Raw genomic sequence first — 19,078 nt, 5'->3', positions numbered from 1 at the left:
TCTCTTTTGGGCTTCTGCATTAACTACCTTACTCCCTATTGGATGGATGGATGGATGGATGGATATGGATATTGTCCATTATGTGTAACAGCCATATTGAAGGACTGAGGTGTGGGCGTTGTGTCTCTGTTGTTACTCTTTCTAGTCACTGAGAGCAGTCAAAAGGACGATAGATTTACACAATTTATCTGTAATACTTTTTCCCTTGAAAGCCAAAACAAATTGCAGAATCAGATGTCAGCCATCACTGATCTTTGCTTTTCTGTAAAGATTTGTCTTTTAATAAACGTGTGCTATATTAGGGTTTTCTCTTGTTTTCTGCAAGTTATTTTGTCATCCAGTAAATAATGTGTCTGTCATGTCACCCATAAATCTTAGCTTGGCACACCTCATTTCTTCAGATTTTTTTCTGATTGCAGACAGAACACAGCCTAGAAACAGTCTGTCTCTAGCTAAAAAGATGAACTTTTAACAACTGGATTCACTAACAGACATCTGGGATGCTTTGCAGGGGAATGTGTTACAGATGTTGATCTGAAACAGATTTATTTTTTCTCTGCATTAATTGATTGTTGTAGCCTAAATAATAATAGTTTTAATGACTCCCTGCCACCTGGATTCAAACACTGGAGTTTCAGTGGTCTGTAACCAGAGGGGAAGATGACTGCGCCTAACTGTTTTATTTAGACTAATCTCTTGAGATTGTGCAATACACCAGAGTTTGCTATTGCTTGTGTCTCCAATCTATTTACATAATAGCCTGTATCCTAAAAATGTATTATAAAATTACTAGCCCATTTTTTTTGTGTCAAGGAGTATCAGCATCCAAAAGCTTTTTGCAGCTGCCACGCTCACCTTGTTGAGACGCCCATTCCCACCAAGAAAACAAATAAAATTATGAATGATAAAAATCAAAACGCTTACATCTCATAGTAATGGCTCAAATAATTAAAGTTATGGCTTTCAATAATAGGACATATGTCATAATGAATAGTTAGTATGTCATTATTGTAACTTTGTATGTTTTTATTATGGTACTACATGGTAGGTCAAAAGTATGACAATCTCATAACAAAAATTCCAGATTCTCATTGGAATTGTTTAATCATATGATTCCTGATTTTACTTCTATATATATATATATATATATATATATATATATATATATATATATACATATAATGTTGAAAGAACATTTCAACTTTTTAACTGCTAGACTTCCAACAACACCTGAAGGCAGCAAAGGCAGCCAGTGGGCTGAATAACAGGAGAGAGTGAAAACCACCACAGTGTGTGTGTGTGTGTGTGTGTGTGTGTGTGTGCAGCAGGAGGAGGAGCCCGGGCTCCTCCGCTGTGATAACAGGCTGCTGCCTTGGTTCTGTTATCTTCCGTTACCCGCCGTCCGAGCAGCGGACCTCCTCCGGACCTGTTCCAGGATTTATTTAATTCTTATGAAACTTCACTAATAGCTGGAGCGCTCCTCCCATGGTGTCCCCGGGAGACTCCCCGGCCTCTACTCGACTTTACGGAAACTATCGGCGACCGTTTTGGGGTCTTGAAAATCATGGAAACGTGGTTTTTGAATCACGTCCTCGGTTTGTCTCTGTCGGTCCTCCTGCTGGGTCTACCGGGGCCACTCGGGGCAGGGACCCCCAGTAACAACAACACGGACCCCGTAACGGCAGGATTTTATTACTCAACCGCCACAGATGAACTCAGTAACATGGAAAACAATTCGACTTCAACTTCATACTCCAGCGAGAGTTTATCACCATCACAGAGGAACATCCTGCTCACACGCGCTGCTGAGACACACACTGCTGCTGCTGGAAGCTTCGGTAAGATCACTGTCACTGAGGCCTGCAGTGGCAAGTGTGACTTACACTAAGTAGTTAGTTCAGTTTGCTGAGTTTACCCGTAATGAAATGAGCAAAGTGCAGGCTCTATAAGTGTCTATAAATGAGCTGTAGCTGGACGATACAATAGAAATCCAACAATCATCTCAACATTAATCATCTCTTAATTACAACCTTATATATCCAAAGTGAAGGTTTCCTGCTGTGGACTAACTGCTTGAATTATGAATGAAAAAGCTCTTCGTCTGATATGCGTCCTAGACACGTGTCATGAAGCAAGTGCATTTGTGGCGGGTTTGTTTCAGTATAGAGCTGTAACGAATTATTTTCATAATAAATTCATCGATTGATTCATCGCTTGCTCTATTAATGGTCAGAAGTAGTGAGAAATTCCCATCACAAGTTCCCAAAGCCCAAGATGCTGTATTCCAACTGCTTTATTTGTTTGACCAACAGTTCAAAACCCAAAAGTACCCAGTTTGGTATCACAGAAGACTGAGAAAAACAGAAAATATATTTGAGAAGCTGGAACCAGTAAAACTGACAGACCTTTCCAACCAACGAAGTCAGACAGACTGGCAGTTAAAAGTTAACATGTGGTTCACCAGTTTATCAGGTCGGGCATATTCACTCAGTGTGATGAGATTCCCTCATGAATGTATCACACCTGTCATGATCTAAATGTCAGATCTGATGAGCATCCTCACTTCTTCTGACATCTTTGCTAGTTTCCTGTTAGCAATTGAAGCTGAGGTGTTGCTGCCACCACAAAAAAAAAATGTCCTGACATTTGTTCACCAGCTCAGAACAGGTGTTGATAAAATGTGTGGAGTTGGAACATCTTATCACATGTGCAGCGTTTGGTGCAGTAGAGTCCACTGATGAGCTCAATCCACGGAAAAACCATCATGCTTTTTTGTTTCCCTTATTGAAATGCTACATGAAAATAATAAACAAGACTATGCACATGAAGAGAAGCAGGCATATTAGAGAGGGATTGTGATGCTTTGAGTTAATAGATTATGTTGCTTGTACAAAAGTGCCTGCAGCTGAACCACATACACCTTTTCACTTCACTTCACTTCACAGCTCCAGAGCTTTGAGTTGGAGAATGGGATTTCAGGCCCAGTTCCCTGTGCACAATACCTCAATCGTCACACTATAGGAAGAAAACCTTTGTCATGTGAGGCAGAAGGCCTAGTTATCCATATGGCCGGTAGATTCAGGAAAGAATGTTTCGACACATTCCTACACCACTGTGGTATCAGCTCAAAGCAATTTAAAGAGAAAACAGTAGAAGAATCAAGGGCTTTAAGTGCTAAATGTATCTTTTTTTTTTTTGAGAGCCAACAGGGATGTAGTTAAGGATTTTATCCCTCAAATAGAGGGTTTAGGTACAGTGCTGCTGTGCTGGAAGAAAAATACTCCTCCACCTAAACCCCAGCCAGAGGGAAGAAAGAGAGATTTAAGTTCAGAGGGTACAAATGAAACATTTTCAGACATTTTTGAATATCAGGAGTTATACATCCAATAATGGCTGGGACCTTTACCTCATGAACAGAGAGCACTAGCCCTTTATTACAGACCTTTATTAAAAGACAGAGTTCACAGTTTTGCTGCTCAAATCTACACAACTGCCTCTTTATAACCTCAAGTCACTAACTTGATGTAGCAGTTTTGTAATGAAAACGTTTTTACCACTTGTCTCCATGGAAACAAGGGAAACTCTGCACTACATGTGTCTCTCTCTCTCTGGTGCTATGTTTTATTAATTTTATCGATATTCCAGACAACATTGTATCACTGGCGTTTAAACCCAGAGTGAACCTGCAGTGCACTGTATTTATACACAAAACTGGCAAAGATCTGCAAGCTTTACTTCTTAGTGTAACAGCGATGTCAGTGGTGACTTAATCTGGACATCATGAAGATTTTTCTCCAGTGAGATTTTTGCTTGGTTTTAGTCACGCTTGATTCATTCGGACTGGGAGCTGCCCAGTACACCTCCACGGAAACAACGTGAAGGCTCAAAGGCAAAGAGTAGTGGCCACTGAAGAATGGTAAAGTGGAAATGATTCACTTTCCTTACCCTGTATTCACTCAGATTCACCTTTCCTGTCCCTGAGCAGGTCTTCAGGTCACAGTCATCTGGTGACAAACCCACAAACTGAGCTGTGAATCTCAAACACAGCTCAACATTTGGTCACTCAGTGTAGCAAAAGTCTACACCAACAAATTACCTATTTGGTCTTTTGGCAATAAAATATCAGCCATTATATTCACAACACTGCTACCTCATACCATTGTTCATGCTCATTAATATGCTAAACATGCTGCACTTGCCTAAATTAAAATGCGAGCCATAGAGTTTCTTAAGTGTAGCAGATGTGAAAAGACGACACTGACAATGTTAACAGTTGAGAGCTGAGAGATAAACAGCAGAGGATCTGGGAGTGTCCGCCACTTGTTGCCAACACCACGTTCCAGTCTGAGTTTTGTTGCCCGGACTGGATCCAGAGAGAGAAAATGAAATAATGAGAGAGACACATGCAGAGGAAGTGAGAGAGAAAAATAGTCCGGTGGCCCAGTTCTCCTCACAGACTCCCAGTGGACGGGCTGTTCTGCAGTTGAACCCTAACCCCTCTGTTGGTTTTGGACAGTGGCTGCTGGTCGCTGTGTGTTGCCTTTCAGGATGCTGCCCAGCACCGACACTCATCCTCTGAGTGCTGTTGTTCCAGTCCCGGGCTTCTGGAGACCGGCCAGATGACAAGCCGTCAGACAGCATCAGTGATAGGCAGAGAAGAAACCTCTAGGTCACAGAAAGACTAACCCTCTCACACACACAGTCATTGCCCAGCTGACATATATTCAGCCCATTTGATGCTCACTAGTTATGTCATTTAAAGCTGCACTCATTCATATTTCTATGTAAACAATGGAGCATATAACTATGTGTAATGTGACAAGCGTCCACATAGAATTACCACCCAACTGTGCAGTTCCCCTCAGCTCTATGGTGCATTTTACGGTCTTGCAGCTCATTGTTTTGGTTTTACGGCACGCAACTTTAAGCTGTTTTCAATTTAAAAAAAAATCCCTGATTTACCTAGTGTACTCAGCCTGGCCAGCATCAAACGACAAAATTAGCGGCTGGCTAGTGAACATAATGGAGCACGGAGATAAAAGGAGAGTAAGTCCTGGACTTATATTAGTCAGGTGGCCAGAAACACAACTCCAAATAAATGCTAATGTTGCTCTTTCTCTCCTGGATGAGTAAATAAGAAACTGTATGCTAACATGTTTGCCATGTCATTGTGGTGTTTACAGCTTGCTCCACTGCAAAGTGGCCTAAAAAATCAGTGTGTGCAGCTTTTAAGTGCAATAATGAGTTGATACTGACCATACACCTTTATTTACACTTGACAGTGGGCATTGGGCAGAGGTTTAAAAACAGTTTCTGGGGTGTTTCTACTTGTCTAAAACACACACCACGTAATTGCAGCTTCTCGGTTGATTCCAGCTGCCAACGTTTGTTTGTTTGTCATCTCCCTTTCTCTCTATGCATGGTTCTTGTCTATCTCTGCTGTCATCTCTCAAAGGCAAACTGCTAAAAATAGATATATGTATACCTAAAACAGCAACCCCTAACTTTTCCTCTACAGCAACATTATTTTTTGACACTTCTGATAATGTTTGGGTTGTTTTTATGACTTGACAACAATTTTCAGCCTGGCAAAAAAAAAAAAATGAAAACACACCCAGATCCATGGTGGCAGTTTGCTGCCAGTGCCTTGTGCTCGCTCAGCTTTAGGAAGGAAATGGCTGATTCCCAACGGAGACAGCCACCGCCATATTTAGGACCTCAAGCCTTTGTTAGAGTAGACGAGCCCGGCTGCCAATTGTTCTCCACCCAAAATCATTGCCGCTGCAGAGAGCAACAGCACTCCTGACAGCATCTTTTCCCTTTCTGCTGCCTGTACAGCCAGACTCCGCGTGGTGAGCAACCTCTGGTGGCCACAGCTGGAAGTGAGCTTCATTAAGATACAGACATGTATGTGTTTGACTTTTGCTATGTAATCGGACAAACTTGATCATATTATTTCCTTCTTCTCTTTTTTTCACAGACACTGAGCAGACACACACCTTCACAGATTCTAGCAGCAGGTCACTAGAGGCCATGAGTCTGTCTACTGAGCCACTCACCTCCACCCTTGTTGTAGCCACCACTGACGCCAGCAGCAGCAGGGACTGGAAGGATTTTACTAACACAGACCAGGTGCCAGGCGCCTCCCCTGCTGTGTCCTGGGAGGCCAGTTCCTGGATGCTGACAGAGGAGGCCAGACTGCCCCAGGACAGCCCAGACACCACCCTCCGACAAGGAGATGCCTCCGCCTCGATGTCCCACACAGCCGTCCACACCGACAGCACCTACTCTTCCACCACCATCAGCCGAGCTGGGGAGAGGACCCTGCTGTCTGTCACCTCCTCCTCCAGCAACAGCACCTCCACTGCCTTTACAGAGGACTCCAACTCCCATCAGCCCCCCTCTACCTGGGGTATTTCTGCTAGTGCTACAGAGACTGAGGACTACACCCACAGTGCCCCGTCCACCAGGACTGACAGCAGAGACACAACAGACCAGCACATGACCCACTCCTTCAAGGGGTCATTTTCAGAAACTGGGAGCCCAGGGGTTCCCAGGGGAACCCAAGATTTGGTCAGACAACCTAATGCCACTCAGCATCAACACACCTCAACATCAGAGGAGACCTCCGACTCGACACCGCCCCTCAGAGTGACAGAGCCCAGCACCGACCAATCTGAAGTGTCTGTTTCCTCCACGCCTCCCGTCACCTCACCCGCAGAAGGTCATACAAACATCTCAGGGACAGACCAGGGGTCGGGCTCTAGTGTTGGAACCTCCACTGAGTCCTCCACTGGAGCCCACAGCTCCAGCACTCAGAACCAGGAGGGCACTGAGGGTGGTTCATCCCAGACCAGGGAGGAAATCGTGAGCCTGGGTCTGACCACAGGACCCCCTACAGTCAGCAGTAGTACATCTGACCTGGACGACTCTCTGACAGACACCCCAGTGCTGGTCACTGAGGTCTTCTTCACCACCACACCTGTCACTGTTACGGAAAGGTGCGTTTTATTATTAAACTTTGTGCTTAATTAATGATTAAATAATAATAAACAAGATACTTGTTCAAGGAAATATATTTGGTTGTTGCACAAGTACAGAAGCACCGAGCAGGATGTATCAATATTTTTATATAGTATGTTATTATTATTTAGAAATATTGTTTATCAGAAAATATTATTTTGACCTAGAAATTCTCCATAAAGCTTTAAAGGAATGCAAGAAGTTTCTGGGACTTTGACAAGCTTGCATCAGTGGCTCTAGCGCCCCCTGCCTTCACTATGTTGAGTGATCAATAAAGTTGTTATGTGTCAGGAGTTTGTAAGAGACTTGATTGATTTATTTTCTCTGTAACAGATCACAGTTAACAGAAGAAGACACTTTCAAAGCCACTGAGTCGACCACCACCACCACCTCCACCACCACCATCCCGCCTCTACCTGCAACCTCATCCTCCAGGTTCAGTAGCACCACTAGCAGCTCTAATCCACCGTCACCTACTGATGCCACCATACCGTACACTGCACCCTTCACCACAGCCTCCACCCTGGTCCTGCAAACCAGTGCAGCACCCCTAACTCACCGTGTGTCAACCAGCCAGACCCAGGGGCCCCCAACTGGGATGGCTAACCCCACCAATGCCACCACCCTGCGGGTAGAAACAAGCACGGGCACTCTGGGAATTGTCACGGATCATAGCCAGCGCATCACCACCACCCACACCCACAGCACCCCAACAAAGAGCACAGAGGCTCTGCAGACCACCGGGAAGCAGACAGACAGAGGAACTACAGAGCTGGTGGTGACAACATCACCCACCAAGGCACCACCTCCACCACCAAGTCAGTGGTTTACTCTCTTCCTTCACTTTCAGTGATCCCGCAGTTTTCACAGCAAGAATGTGTCATGTTGCTCTCTTTTCTTCAGCTAGCTGTGGCGACTATTGTTTCATTAGACTATTATAAATTATGAAGTTATCATTGAGAATTCACAAAAAAATAATTGACAGTGTAATGGATTTCTAGGACCAAAAACTTCAAAAAAGCGCACACTTCCAGATCATATGACAGAATTTGGCAGATTATAGTTGATGTCTAGCATAATGTATGGTATAGTACCTGAAGATGAGCAAAATGTTTAAGCTCAAGTGCATTAAATTTAAGTTCAGCCGTTCAGGTTTTCAGTTTCCATTTACTGACAGTTCCAGTTTCTGAACCACAGATAATGTTCAGATTTCAGTGGATTTGTTAAAGGATGGCAATAGCCCTAAACAAGCCAATAACTACCTTTGACATAATCATAGAGAAAAACAACAGCTGTGTTTTTTAATTTCTAAAGTAAAGTCAGTTGCAGGTTAGTTTAGTCAAATGACCACAGATCTGTTCAGTCTGGTCAGCAGAAGGTGCTACCTTGTAGTAGATGCGTTTCATGGTAAAATGTCTGCTCCCCACTCTGCACTCCAGGAAACCCCTGTGTGTCAAACCCTTGTATGAACGGAGGGATGTGTGTGAGCTCTGAAGGGCATCAATTCACCTGCCACTGTCAGCAGGCGTGGACAGGACAGACCTGTGACCAGGGTGAGCTTCTCCTCTCATCTTCCTGACAGTACTGTCAACAACAACATGCATGCTTTAAATGTTGTGTTTCAGTGAACCCAAGCAGGAAATCTCCAGAAAAATATAAAATAAAATTGAAAATATTTTTTTCCCTATAGTGCTAAGGGTTAAGATTAGAATTCAGGTTTATGGATTCAGTGAAGGTCCCTTTTAATACATTAATATTGTAATACCTGCATGTGTCCAGATATGAATGAGTGTGAGAGGGACCCCTGCCCTGTTGGGTCCAGGTGTGTGAACACGCGAGGATCATTCACCTGTGAATGTCCGCTTGGCTTCGACCTGGAGGACGGACGCACCTGCACCAGAGGTAAAAGTCCTTTAATACGTAACAACCAGAAAACAATGATTCAATCACACATGATAAAAATATACAAACGTGAAGTATGTATTAAGTCTTTCGTCAAAGTTGTTTTCCCAAAGGCCTTTTTGTGATTCACTGACAGTATTTTTCCCCCTTCATAGCAAAGACATTTCTGGGAACTTTCAGTGTTAACAGACCACATGACCCTGTTGACTTCAAGAGCTCCACCATGCATGAGATCCAGAGAGAGATCATTCAGTTGGTGAGAGAAAGTCCACATCGCTGCATCATCTCTGCTCGTTTATGACTAAATCTCCATTATACACGCTCTCTTCCTGTCTTCCCCTCAGCTCAATGCTTCCTTGTCAGTCCTCCGAGGTTACAGCCGCTCAACACTGAGTAAGAAGTAAGTTCTTGCCATCACTAAACCTTTCCATTTCTGTAATGTTTCTGGGATTTGTTGTTATATTTTACCAAATCACAAAAGGAAAAAGTGGTTATAAGTATATTTACCCCCTTGATACAACAGTATTTGGCCTTCATTAGAGCAAATTTAGCACTTTCTGAAAACTTGTTTTTTTGAACATCAAGTGAAAGAAGTTACCTAACATGTCAGATTGTCAAATGTTTTCAATGGAAATCTTTCCGAATACGGAAAACTAAACCGAAAAGAGGATTTTTTACATGTCAGGATTGCAACATGTTTGAGACTAAATGATGCAACGTGGACATTTTGTCAGTATTGACCTCAGTGTTTTGACCTCTGCTCTCTTCCCCACAGAGGAGAGGGCGGGGTTCGTATCTCAGCTGTCAACATGTTTTCCATTTCCACTGATGTGACGAGTGCTGAGGTCTTCAACAGCATCCAGATGTCTCTCAGCAACTGCAGCTCCTCAGTGGCCCACTGCCGGATGGTCCTGCACCACCAGCTCACTTATCACTGTAAATATGATCAAAATAAAAAAGTAAAAATCATCATGTATATATTTTTTGCTCAATTTAACCAAATTTAAACACAGGCCTACTTGTGACTGAGGGCAGACTACCAAAATTGTGAACATGTTTGCAGCCACTAGAGGGCACAATATAGTCTTAAATAGCTCCCTCATGAAAGGTACCATGATACATTTGGGACAATATCACACAGTTACATCATTACAAAAACCTTCATCAACCAGCTGCTATATTTCACAACCTTATACTGCAGCCAATCCTACAATAACAGCAAGAGTGCAATACCATAAAACACTACAATAATATCACTATGAGCTCACATGTTCCTCAACTTTATACAGGACTTCTCATGTTGTCCAAGTCATGATCAGATTGCTGTGTTGTTGTACTCATGACTAATGGTGTCCACAATGTGTTCCAGTGGAAAGCCTGTGTGTGGCCCAGAAGACTGAGTGTGATACAGAGCGCTCCACCTGCACAGACATCAGTGGCACAGCGTCCTGCCGGTGTCTTCAGGGATACTACAAACACAACCCTGACGACCTGTCCTGCTTAGGTAAGCTGAGTGTGTGTGTGTCCACAGAACTATCCAACTACTTACTGTGAGGGCATGTCGTTTTTTGAATGACTAAATACAATAATGACGAAAACTAAATGAACGAGCAAACTGGATCAAAATGTTCCAATATGGTTTACACCTAAAAAAAAACTACAAAATACTGATTGAAAAAAAATAGTTTCTTCTAGATTTCAATTGAAATTCATTGAAATTAAGGACACAGAATATTACCAAAACAATACTTGGAACTCTTAATACCAAACTGTGTAATTGGACTTTTCCTGAACAAAACGCCTTGTTTCAGATTGTGGGGACGGCTACAAGCTGGAAAACGGCACCTGTGTTCCGTAAGTTCAACTTCATTTCTTCTGTTTCCTCACGGTGTGAATCCAGTTAAACTGAAAAGAAAGAAAGACCACATTCCCACTGCAGATTCTGTTTCTACTTTTCAGCTGCATGTTTGGATTTGGAGGCTTCAACTGTGGAAATTGTAAGTGGCTTTCAAAATTCCCGAACAGGCAAAATACAACATATGTTAACTTAAGTTAAATTTGCTATTGTGATCTTTACATATGTTTTTAAAGTTTAGTGTTTAATATGCCCTTGCTTAACATTGCAGTTTACAAGCTGATTGCAGTCGTGGTGTCACCTGCAGGGGGCGCTCTGCTCCTCATCCTCATCATCGCTCTCATTGTCACCTGTTGCAAGTAAGGCTATTGCTGATACTAGCATTATCTATCTATTATCTAAGTCTAAGTGATCCTAGACTATAATACAAGTGTAATTACTTGTTGGCCTGTTATTTAAAGAGTAACTTAAAGGGCCAGTTCACCCACAGTTCCTCACTTTCAATGGTTTGGTGAAGTGAATAATTTTGGTGAGCTGTGGCAAAGGATTAACATTTTTTAAAATGTTTGATCTCCCAGGAGAGACAAGAACGACATCAACAAGATCATCTTCAAGAGTGGAGACCTGCAGATGTCCCCGTACGCAGACTTCCCCAAAAGTAACCGCATATCGATGGAGTGGGGCAGGGAGACCATAGAGATGCAAGAGAACGGCAGCACCAAGAACCTGCTGCAGATGACTGACATTTACTACTCTGTAAGGAGACACGCAATACAGCTTTCATTTTGTCTCCCACTCCTTCATTTGTCTTCATTGCTCAAGTTAAGACTTTGTTTTGTGTGTTTGGATACAACTTGTAAATCACTATTCTACTATATTAATCACTATTAGACATTATTAATACATTTTAGACATGTTCTCTCTTACAGTCTGAGGCAAATCGTGATTTGTGATATTGGGCTATAAAATTTACTGAACTTGACTGTCATCCTGTTCCCTTTCCTTCAGCCTGCGTTGCGTAACTCAGACCTGGAGAGAAACGGCCTGTACCCGTTCACAGGTCTGCCGGGTTCTCGCCACTCGTGCATCTACCCCGCCCAGTGGAACCCCTCCTTCATCAGTGACGATTCACGAAGAAGAGACTACTTCTGACTGCCCCACCTTGAACATACACACGCACAGAAACGTACCATCTCAAATACTGACAATTGTGATGTGTCATGATGGTTTTGAGAGCCCATTTGACCATCTGCATTCAGGGCTGCACACTAACTATGTAAATGTGTGTGTGTGTGTGTGTGTGTGTGTGTGTGTGTGTATGTGTGTCTGCATATTATGGAAGTGCACATTTTTGCAAGTGAAATGTTCTTGTATGACAATTTCAGTGTTTTTGCATGTTTTAGCTCATTTCCTTCAACTCACACATCTCTTTTTTTTGCTGCTGTGGTGTTAAAGACTGTTTAATGTGTTTTCCCTGCCTTTCCAGGCAGCCACTGATTTTCATTTACTTCACTCTGTGATGAAAAACAATTTGCAGGCAAAACGTGCTCGAGGTAGTTGATCCGTGACAGTAAACATCATATCTGCTTTTCCTGTTGTCGGTGTTGTGTTGTTGCTGCCTGGTAAAGCGGCACAGATTTGCTTGAAAAATCTGCACTGCATTAATGCACAATGATGAATAAAAGCAGATATGATGTTCACTCATTGTGCTCACAGAAATTAATTTGAATTATTAAGTGCTGGGAATGTGGGAAAAACACATTTGAATTCAATAAAAAACAGCAGTAATGAAACATGTATGTGATGTGCAGCAAATAGACTAGAACATGCAAAAACATAGATATGGTCCTACAAGTGCTGAAATATGAATATGTGCGTGCCACTGCTGTAATCTGAAAATAATCAGTTTTTTCTTAGATAATAGTCTGAGAATAAAGTATTGATGGAACAAGACAATAACAAACCACTGAAGGATGCACAAAGTTTATACCAATAGAAACTGAGGCCTGAGTGTCCGGATGCCAGCGTTTATTTATTCCCTGTATGTCCCTTTATGTAAGTCCTTGACATGTAGCATAATGGACATCTTATACATACACACTGACAGATGTAAGAGGGATAAACCTGTGGCTTTAAGTGTGTGTGTGTGCGTGTGTGTGTAAGAAAAAGAGAGAGAGTGTGTCTTAAGTATTGGTGGTTGTGAGGTATGTGAGGAATAATTATCTGTACACCAGAAGGGTCATAACTGTCAGTGAGTGTTTGAATGTAAAGATGTATCATAATTAGTTTCCGACATGGAGTATTATTTTTATGTGACTATTTTCTTCCTTTGTGTTGGTTGATGTCGGTTGATTCTGGCGTTTTAGTCAGACGTGCTTATTTAAATAAAGAATTTGCACAGCAGTTTTTCTCCGGACTCCATTCTGATCAAACCTATTTCAGGAGTTTCTTTTACAGTTTTATATAGTTTAAAATTGTTCAATGTGTTGCAGAAATGGTATTGCACATTTGTATCATTTTTAGTACCACACAGAGCAACAGTACATATGATTAAAATATACTTTATTACAATTCATAACTAGAACAAAGGAAGTTAAGATTTTATTTTGTCAAACTATACTGTCACTTTGAAATTAATGAAACTGCTGTTAGTGGAGTACAGGGTAGGATAGTTAAAACCTCCATAGCTGTTACCATAACTGAATTTTGCCAAAGTTCCATATTAAGTGGAGGTTAGCAATTGTGAATTCTTATTTTATTTTATCATATTTTATTAGATCCCAATTATAACAGTCAGTACTGAAAACTGGATATCATGTCATGTGATTATAGGAAGGCTGGCTTGAAATTTGCCTTTTGTGTTTTGTGTCTCCTCTGCAGAGCAGAATCTAAAGTACTGGAGTGAGTAATAGGAATAGTAAATATACAGTGGCAATCTGTTCCAAATACAAGAGATGCAAAAACGCACCCCACAATTTGTACAATGACAAATATGTTCTAAGAGGATATTCCCTCATTTATGGATGAATTGTTTTTACATGTACTCCGGTCCATTCCCTGCTTCCAGTTTTTATGCTAAGCTAATCACCTCCCAGCTCTAGCTCCGTACTTAACACACAGACATGAGTGTGATGTTGATCTTCTCATCATCTGTTCACTTCAACAAGCCCCCAAACAGCAACACAATGCTATATCTAAAATGTGATTTACATCATACAAATGACTAACGTGACTATTTAGTGCATCTCAGAAGCATATGCTACATTGATGTTACTTCCTTTGTGGGTACAGTTGTTTACATAATGTATTCCACTGTTCTGGCCCATTTACGTTTGTTTCCCAGTTTCCTATCAGGTCTCTCACAGTGTGGGGCTCAAAAGGCCTGAGCGCACACACAGAGGCACAATTCTTCTTCACATTTTGATTTTGACCAATGGAACGTCAAGTCATTGATCTGAGTGAGCAGGCTTTCATATTAATCAATGGTCCTCTCATCGTCCTCAACCTCATCGCAAACATCTTCTACGCATGCTGCTTGATCTTCCCACCAAGCAACCGACAAAGACTCAAGCAGCCTTTAAAGATGCTACTGGTATTTCTTGTCTGGTGCTCAGTTATTTACTGCGTCTCTTTGGCTTTCCTGTATTTGATGTTAAAGGAAAGTAAGAGCTATGAAATGTTTGTCGTGTCGTGGCTGATTGTGCTGTTCTATATGCATAACAGCATGACGTGTTCTGTTTGGCTGAACTTGTTCTACTACATCCAGATTGTCCCGTCACAGCGAGCTCTTTTGATCTGGGTGAAGAGGAACATCAGGTCTGTCATCTGCATGGTTTTGCTTCTCGACGGGATTCTTTTTTTGTTCAGTGCTGCCGTCAACGTTGCAGGTGCACTATTACAAACATCAAGTGCGTTCAATTATATCAATGATACCTGGACTGAACATCTCTTTGAGGAACTGTACTTCACAAGCCAAGTTTGTTTCTTCGCCACCAAAGTGCATATCTTGATCAGTCTGTGTGTAATGATGGTTTCTAGTTTTTACACGGTCAGCTACCTGCAGAGACACGTAAGAAGCGTGGCACAGGGCGACGGCTGCTTCTCCGCTCTGAGGATTCAAAGTCAGATGAGAGTCACCAGGACTGGGATCTCACAGGCAGTGCTCTACCTCCTCTTTGCCACTTTCTATGTCATTGATTCATTCACCCACATCTTCTCCCCGCACTTTTTCCTCAGTGCTTGGATCTCCTTCACAGTCACCTCGCTGTACATATCAGGCACCACGGTCAACTTGGGCATTGGTCAGGCTACATTCAGGCAAAGGGCAGCCGACGTCTGGAAGGCACTCAAAACACTGTGTGGTGTTGGCATGGTAACAAGTGATGTGGAAATGCACTCCAGCCAGTTGACATCAGGTGAAATAGCTAATACCATAACTGTTGTCCAGATGTCACTGTGATTAACCGGTGTATGATATGGAAGTGGTAGTGCTTGAAATCATTTTCATGCAGTGTGAGGTTTAACTTGATGAAATGTTTGGGTTTATGGAAGAGCAAAAAAACTAAATGTCCCTTTTTAGTCCAGTGGGTTGTATGATGGCAAAACACTGCCAGAAGAGGTTTACTTCATTCTGGGATAAACAGCAAATAATGTGCACACCACATGTAACCAGAAAGAGCTAGCAATGATGGTATGTAAGCACATTTTCTTGTACAGGGCTTCTGATTGAACAGATATGGAGGTAAAGACTGGAAGCAGATGTGGTAATTTGTGAGAAAGGCTAGGCCCTATTGAGTTGCATTGTGGGATGTACAATCCTTTTCGCTTTTGGAGTTTGATGCATACTAGGGACTTAAAATCAGGAGATATATATATATATGTGACTTCCCCAAACTCAGAACCTTACAATCGCAAATAATCATGATGTAAAAAAGATCAATACATAGAGTAAAAACATTTATATTTCTATGTGATTTCACAGTAATATGCTTTATTTGCATATTCTAATTTACATGAGATGCAAATACCTTAGATTTGCTATCGCAAAGTAGGAGTATCTCGCAGGTTTTGTCAGTAAGAGCACTACAAGGGAAGAGGACACCGAATTGGAAACAACAAACAAAATGAAGATGGATGAGAAGGGGTTCATTGTGCATCTTCCACCAATGTGCAGCTGAATCAGGTGCTTGTTAGAACATGGACAGCAAACTTCAGAGGGAAGAAAGGACTGGAGCACACTGATTGATCTGCAGCCTTTAATAGTGAAAATGTTTCAGCACTAAAGCATCTTCAACAGAGTAAAAAATTAGTATGGACTTTCTAACCTGTGGCCTGATTAACGGACCTTTTGCTATCCTCAACATTATGGCTAATGTATTTTACATATTTTGCATGGTCCGTCCACTTCATGGAGAAAGGATCAAGCAACCTCTGAAGCTTCTCCTGTGGTCCTTGGTTTTCTGTACAGTAACTTACCTGATGTCAGCTCTGGTGCTGTTCTTTACTAATCTCACAGATAACACCTCAACTTCCAGGCTTGCCTCATATGTGGTGTTTGTCTGGAGTTTGTCCACCAGTATGAACTCCACTGTTTGGCTGAACTACTTCTACTACACCCAGATTGTACCTGCACAGAGAGCCCTCTTCATCTGGATTAAGAAGAATATCAAACCTATCATCTACTGCATTTGGCTTGTTGAGAGAATATACAGTTTCTTTGAGGTTGGTATCATGCTTATGGACTATCTTATTTTAACTGATCGTACTTTTGATGGTGTCAGTTACAATTTCACAATGTATCATGTACCAATACTTTCCTCTAATTTGTGGACAGATTTGTATGTCATTGCACTTTGCATAGTGGGGGCCCACTTCGTTATGTGTCTGTGTGTTATGGTGATGTCCAGCGGTTCTACTGTAGTCTACCTATGCAGACACATGCGTCGAATGGTTGCTAACGGACAGCCCCTCCCCTGCCCACGGTTCAGGGCTCAGGTGAGGGTCACCGTTATCGGCATCCTACAAGGAGTCCTGTACGTCTTCTGTGCTGTGTGGACTATGTACAAGTGTGTTTCTCAGCACACTTTCATGCTGTCCCTCAGTATGTATAGCCAATTCTCTGTCACCCACTTGTACATGTCAGGCACCACATTCAACCTGGGAGTTGGTCAGGCTGTATTCAGGCAGAGAGTAGCAGACATCTGGCTCAGAGCAGCACAGTGGTGCAAAGCAAATAAAGTACAACAGTCAGAACATTGAGGATGATACTCAAGCTAAAACCAGAACAGGACACTAGACGGGGTTCTGATTTAACCAACATGTAAGACAAGCTGCCCCTGAAGCTTGAAAGCCTACCGGTATATAATGTATATGTACATTTTTCTACAAACTATAACCATTTGTTAGCTGTAGTTTGTAGGCTCACTGTCAAAACATTTCCTCATTTTTGCAACAAAAAAATTGTGTTGCATGGTTTGCTAACTTTTTACCAGCCATTTTTCTGTTTACTCAGGAAAAATATGAATGTAGGTCCTATTTACAGAGGTTATGTTGTTATGGTATACACAGTCAGATAAAATATGATATCTATATAAATATATATTGTGTTTTCATTTCTTTAAATGCTTGATTTTCAGTGGTGGAATGTAACGAAGCACATTTTCTCAAGTACTGTAATTAAGTACAATTCTGACAAACTTTACTTTACTTTAGTATTTCCGTTTCATGCCACTTTATACTTCCTCTCTACTACAATTTAAAGGGAAATATTGTACTTAATTGTGCTACTTTGGAAATTAAACATTTATATATCAGATTTTTGAGGCATTGCTATAGATTAAACTGCCTAACAGTATAGAAAATACTTCAAATTAGCTCCACCTTGACCAACTTTAATGGTAAAATGCTACTTACACATTAACGCCTCAGCATTAATAATCTTGAACACTAATTAGGGGCATTCTTCTACATTGAGTGCTATTTTCACAGTGTGATATTGCTGCTTTTGCTTATGTAAAGGACCTGAATGCTTCCTCCACGACTGTTGATTTGCAAAGAATCAGTCCAAAACATGAAGAATGATAACAATATGTTTCTGTCATTTTGCCCTTTGATGCTGGCAGAGGTCAAATACTAACTACTAAAATGTTACCTTCATGATCTGAAATATCGCAGTCCAGATTAAACACACATGAATGACTTATGAAGTGCATGAAAATAGCTTTGTAAAATACAGGTTGCTAAGTTGTGGCAACAAGTGGCAAAGGCAGTGTGTTTTATTGTTTTATATTATTGTTTACCGTTCTGTACATAAGTTGTATGCTTCTTTTCAATAATTACTTGTTTAACATTTAGTGGTCAAGCTTGCAGTATAGTTTTCATGATTAAAATGTATCTGAACATTAATGTACATGTTTGCTCCACTTCTCTCCCCCTCATTCTTTTTAGTTTACATGATTTCTGTGTTGCTACTGCATACTTAACGAACCTGTGACAAAAAAACTCTCCTTTTGTAGTAGTCTACATATTGTTATATCAGTATCCCATGATTATGAGAAAAATATCACATAATTACTATATCTGCCCTTGCTATCTTTTAATTTTAATATTCGTATTTCACTTCATTTCATCATTACTGGAAAACTGGTCACAATTATGAAATCTACACTGCATAACTATGACTTAGAGTCTAATAATTACGATACAGGTATCTCATAGTTAGGAGAAAACTTACTTTTTCTCCTAATTATCTTAATTATGAGATCTGTATTTTGTGATTACGAGATCGTAATTATGAGATAAGGGTCTTACAAGACCTGTAATTATGAAATCTTGTAATTAGAAGGATCTCATAATAACAAGATAAAGCTATTGTAATTATGAAATAAGATTATTGTTATTGTGAGATCATTTTATGGTAATTATGAGAGAGGAGATAGGATCTCATAATTAAGAGATCTTTTGCCATACATTTGAAACTAAAGTCTTGTTAATTATTAGATGCTAAGTAAAAAAAATACAAGATGTTGAAGTGATAAATTATGAGATTTTTTTTTCGCAGTGCACTTCTCACCTACATATCCAACCAAATTAGGATATGTACAATTCAGGTTCAATCAAACCTTTACTTCCCTTAATGTAATATAACGACGAACATTTTAGGGCAAAAATAGTATTTGGGAAGAGGATGTTTTCACTCTGCGTGCCCACAAGTCTGAGCTTCTGAAGAGGTCTTGAAGGCATCATGAGCCTGGTCCAGCCCCTCCTGGTTCAGATGTGTCCTCTAGGCAGTTGATGAGC

At 41.2% G+C, this 19,078-nt stretch overlaps 2 protein-coding genes across 2 annotated transcripts; both read left to right on the top strand.

Annotated features, from left to right (window-relative positions):
• Positions 1 to 1,564: 1,564 nt before the first annotated feature.
• heg1 (heart development protein with EGF-like domains 1) lies at positions 1,565 to 13,183 on the top strand. Its single transcript, XM_070915072.1, has 14 exons — positions 1,565 to 1,838; positions 5,981 to 7,001; positions 7,357 to 7,841; positions 8,463 to 8,576; positions 8,803 to 8,925; positions 9,081 to 9,181; positions 9,270 to 9,325; positions 9,701 to 9,861; positions 10,295 to 10,429; positions 10,737 to 10,779; positions 10,885 to 10,922; positions 11,052 to 11,139; positions 11,359 to 11,536; positions 11,789 to 13,183. The coding sequence occupies exons 1-14, from the start codon at positions 1,565 to 1,567 to the stop codon at positions 11,930 to 11,932; spliced, it is 2,961 nt and encodes a 986-aa protein (XP_070771173.1). The 3' UTR covers positions 11,933 to 13,183.
• Positions 13,184 to 14,804: 1,621 nt separating this feature from the next.
• Positions 14,805 to 17,038, top strand: tas2r201.1 (taste receptor, type 2, member 201, tandem duplicate 1). The gene is made up of 2 exons (XM_070915028.1): positions 14,805 to 15,081; positions 16,296 to 17,038. The coding sequence occupies exons 1-2, from the start codon at positions 14,805 to 14,807 to the stop codon at positions 17,036 to 17,038; spliced, it is 1,020 nt and encodes a 339-aa protein (XP_070771129.1).
• Positions 17,039 to 19,078: the final 2,040 nt, after the last annotated feature.

Source organism: Enoplosus armatus, chromosome 11 (assembly GCF_043641665.1).
Source record: "Enoplosus armatus isolate fEnoArm2 chromosome 11, fEnoArm2.hap1, whole genome shotgun sequence".
In the NCBI taxonomy this organism is placed as follows: domain Eukaryota; kingdom Metazoa; phylum Chordata; class Actinopteri; order Centrarchiformes; family Enoplosidae; genus Enoplosus; species Enoplosus armatus.
Note: the sequence above shows the minus strand (reverse complement) of the source record. Positions and strands in the feature narration are given on the sequence as shown.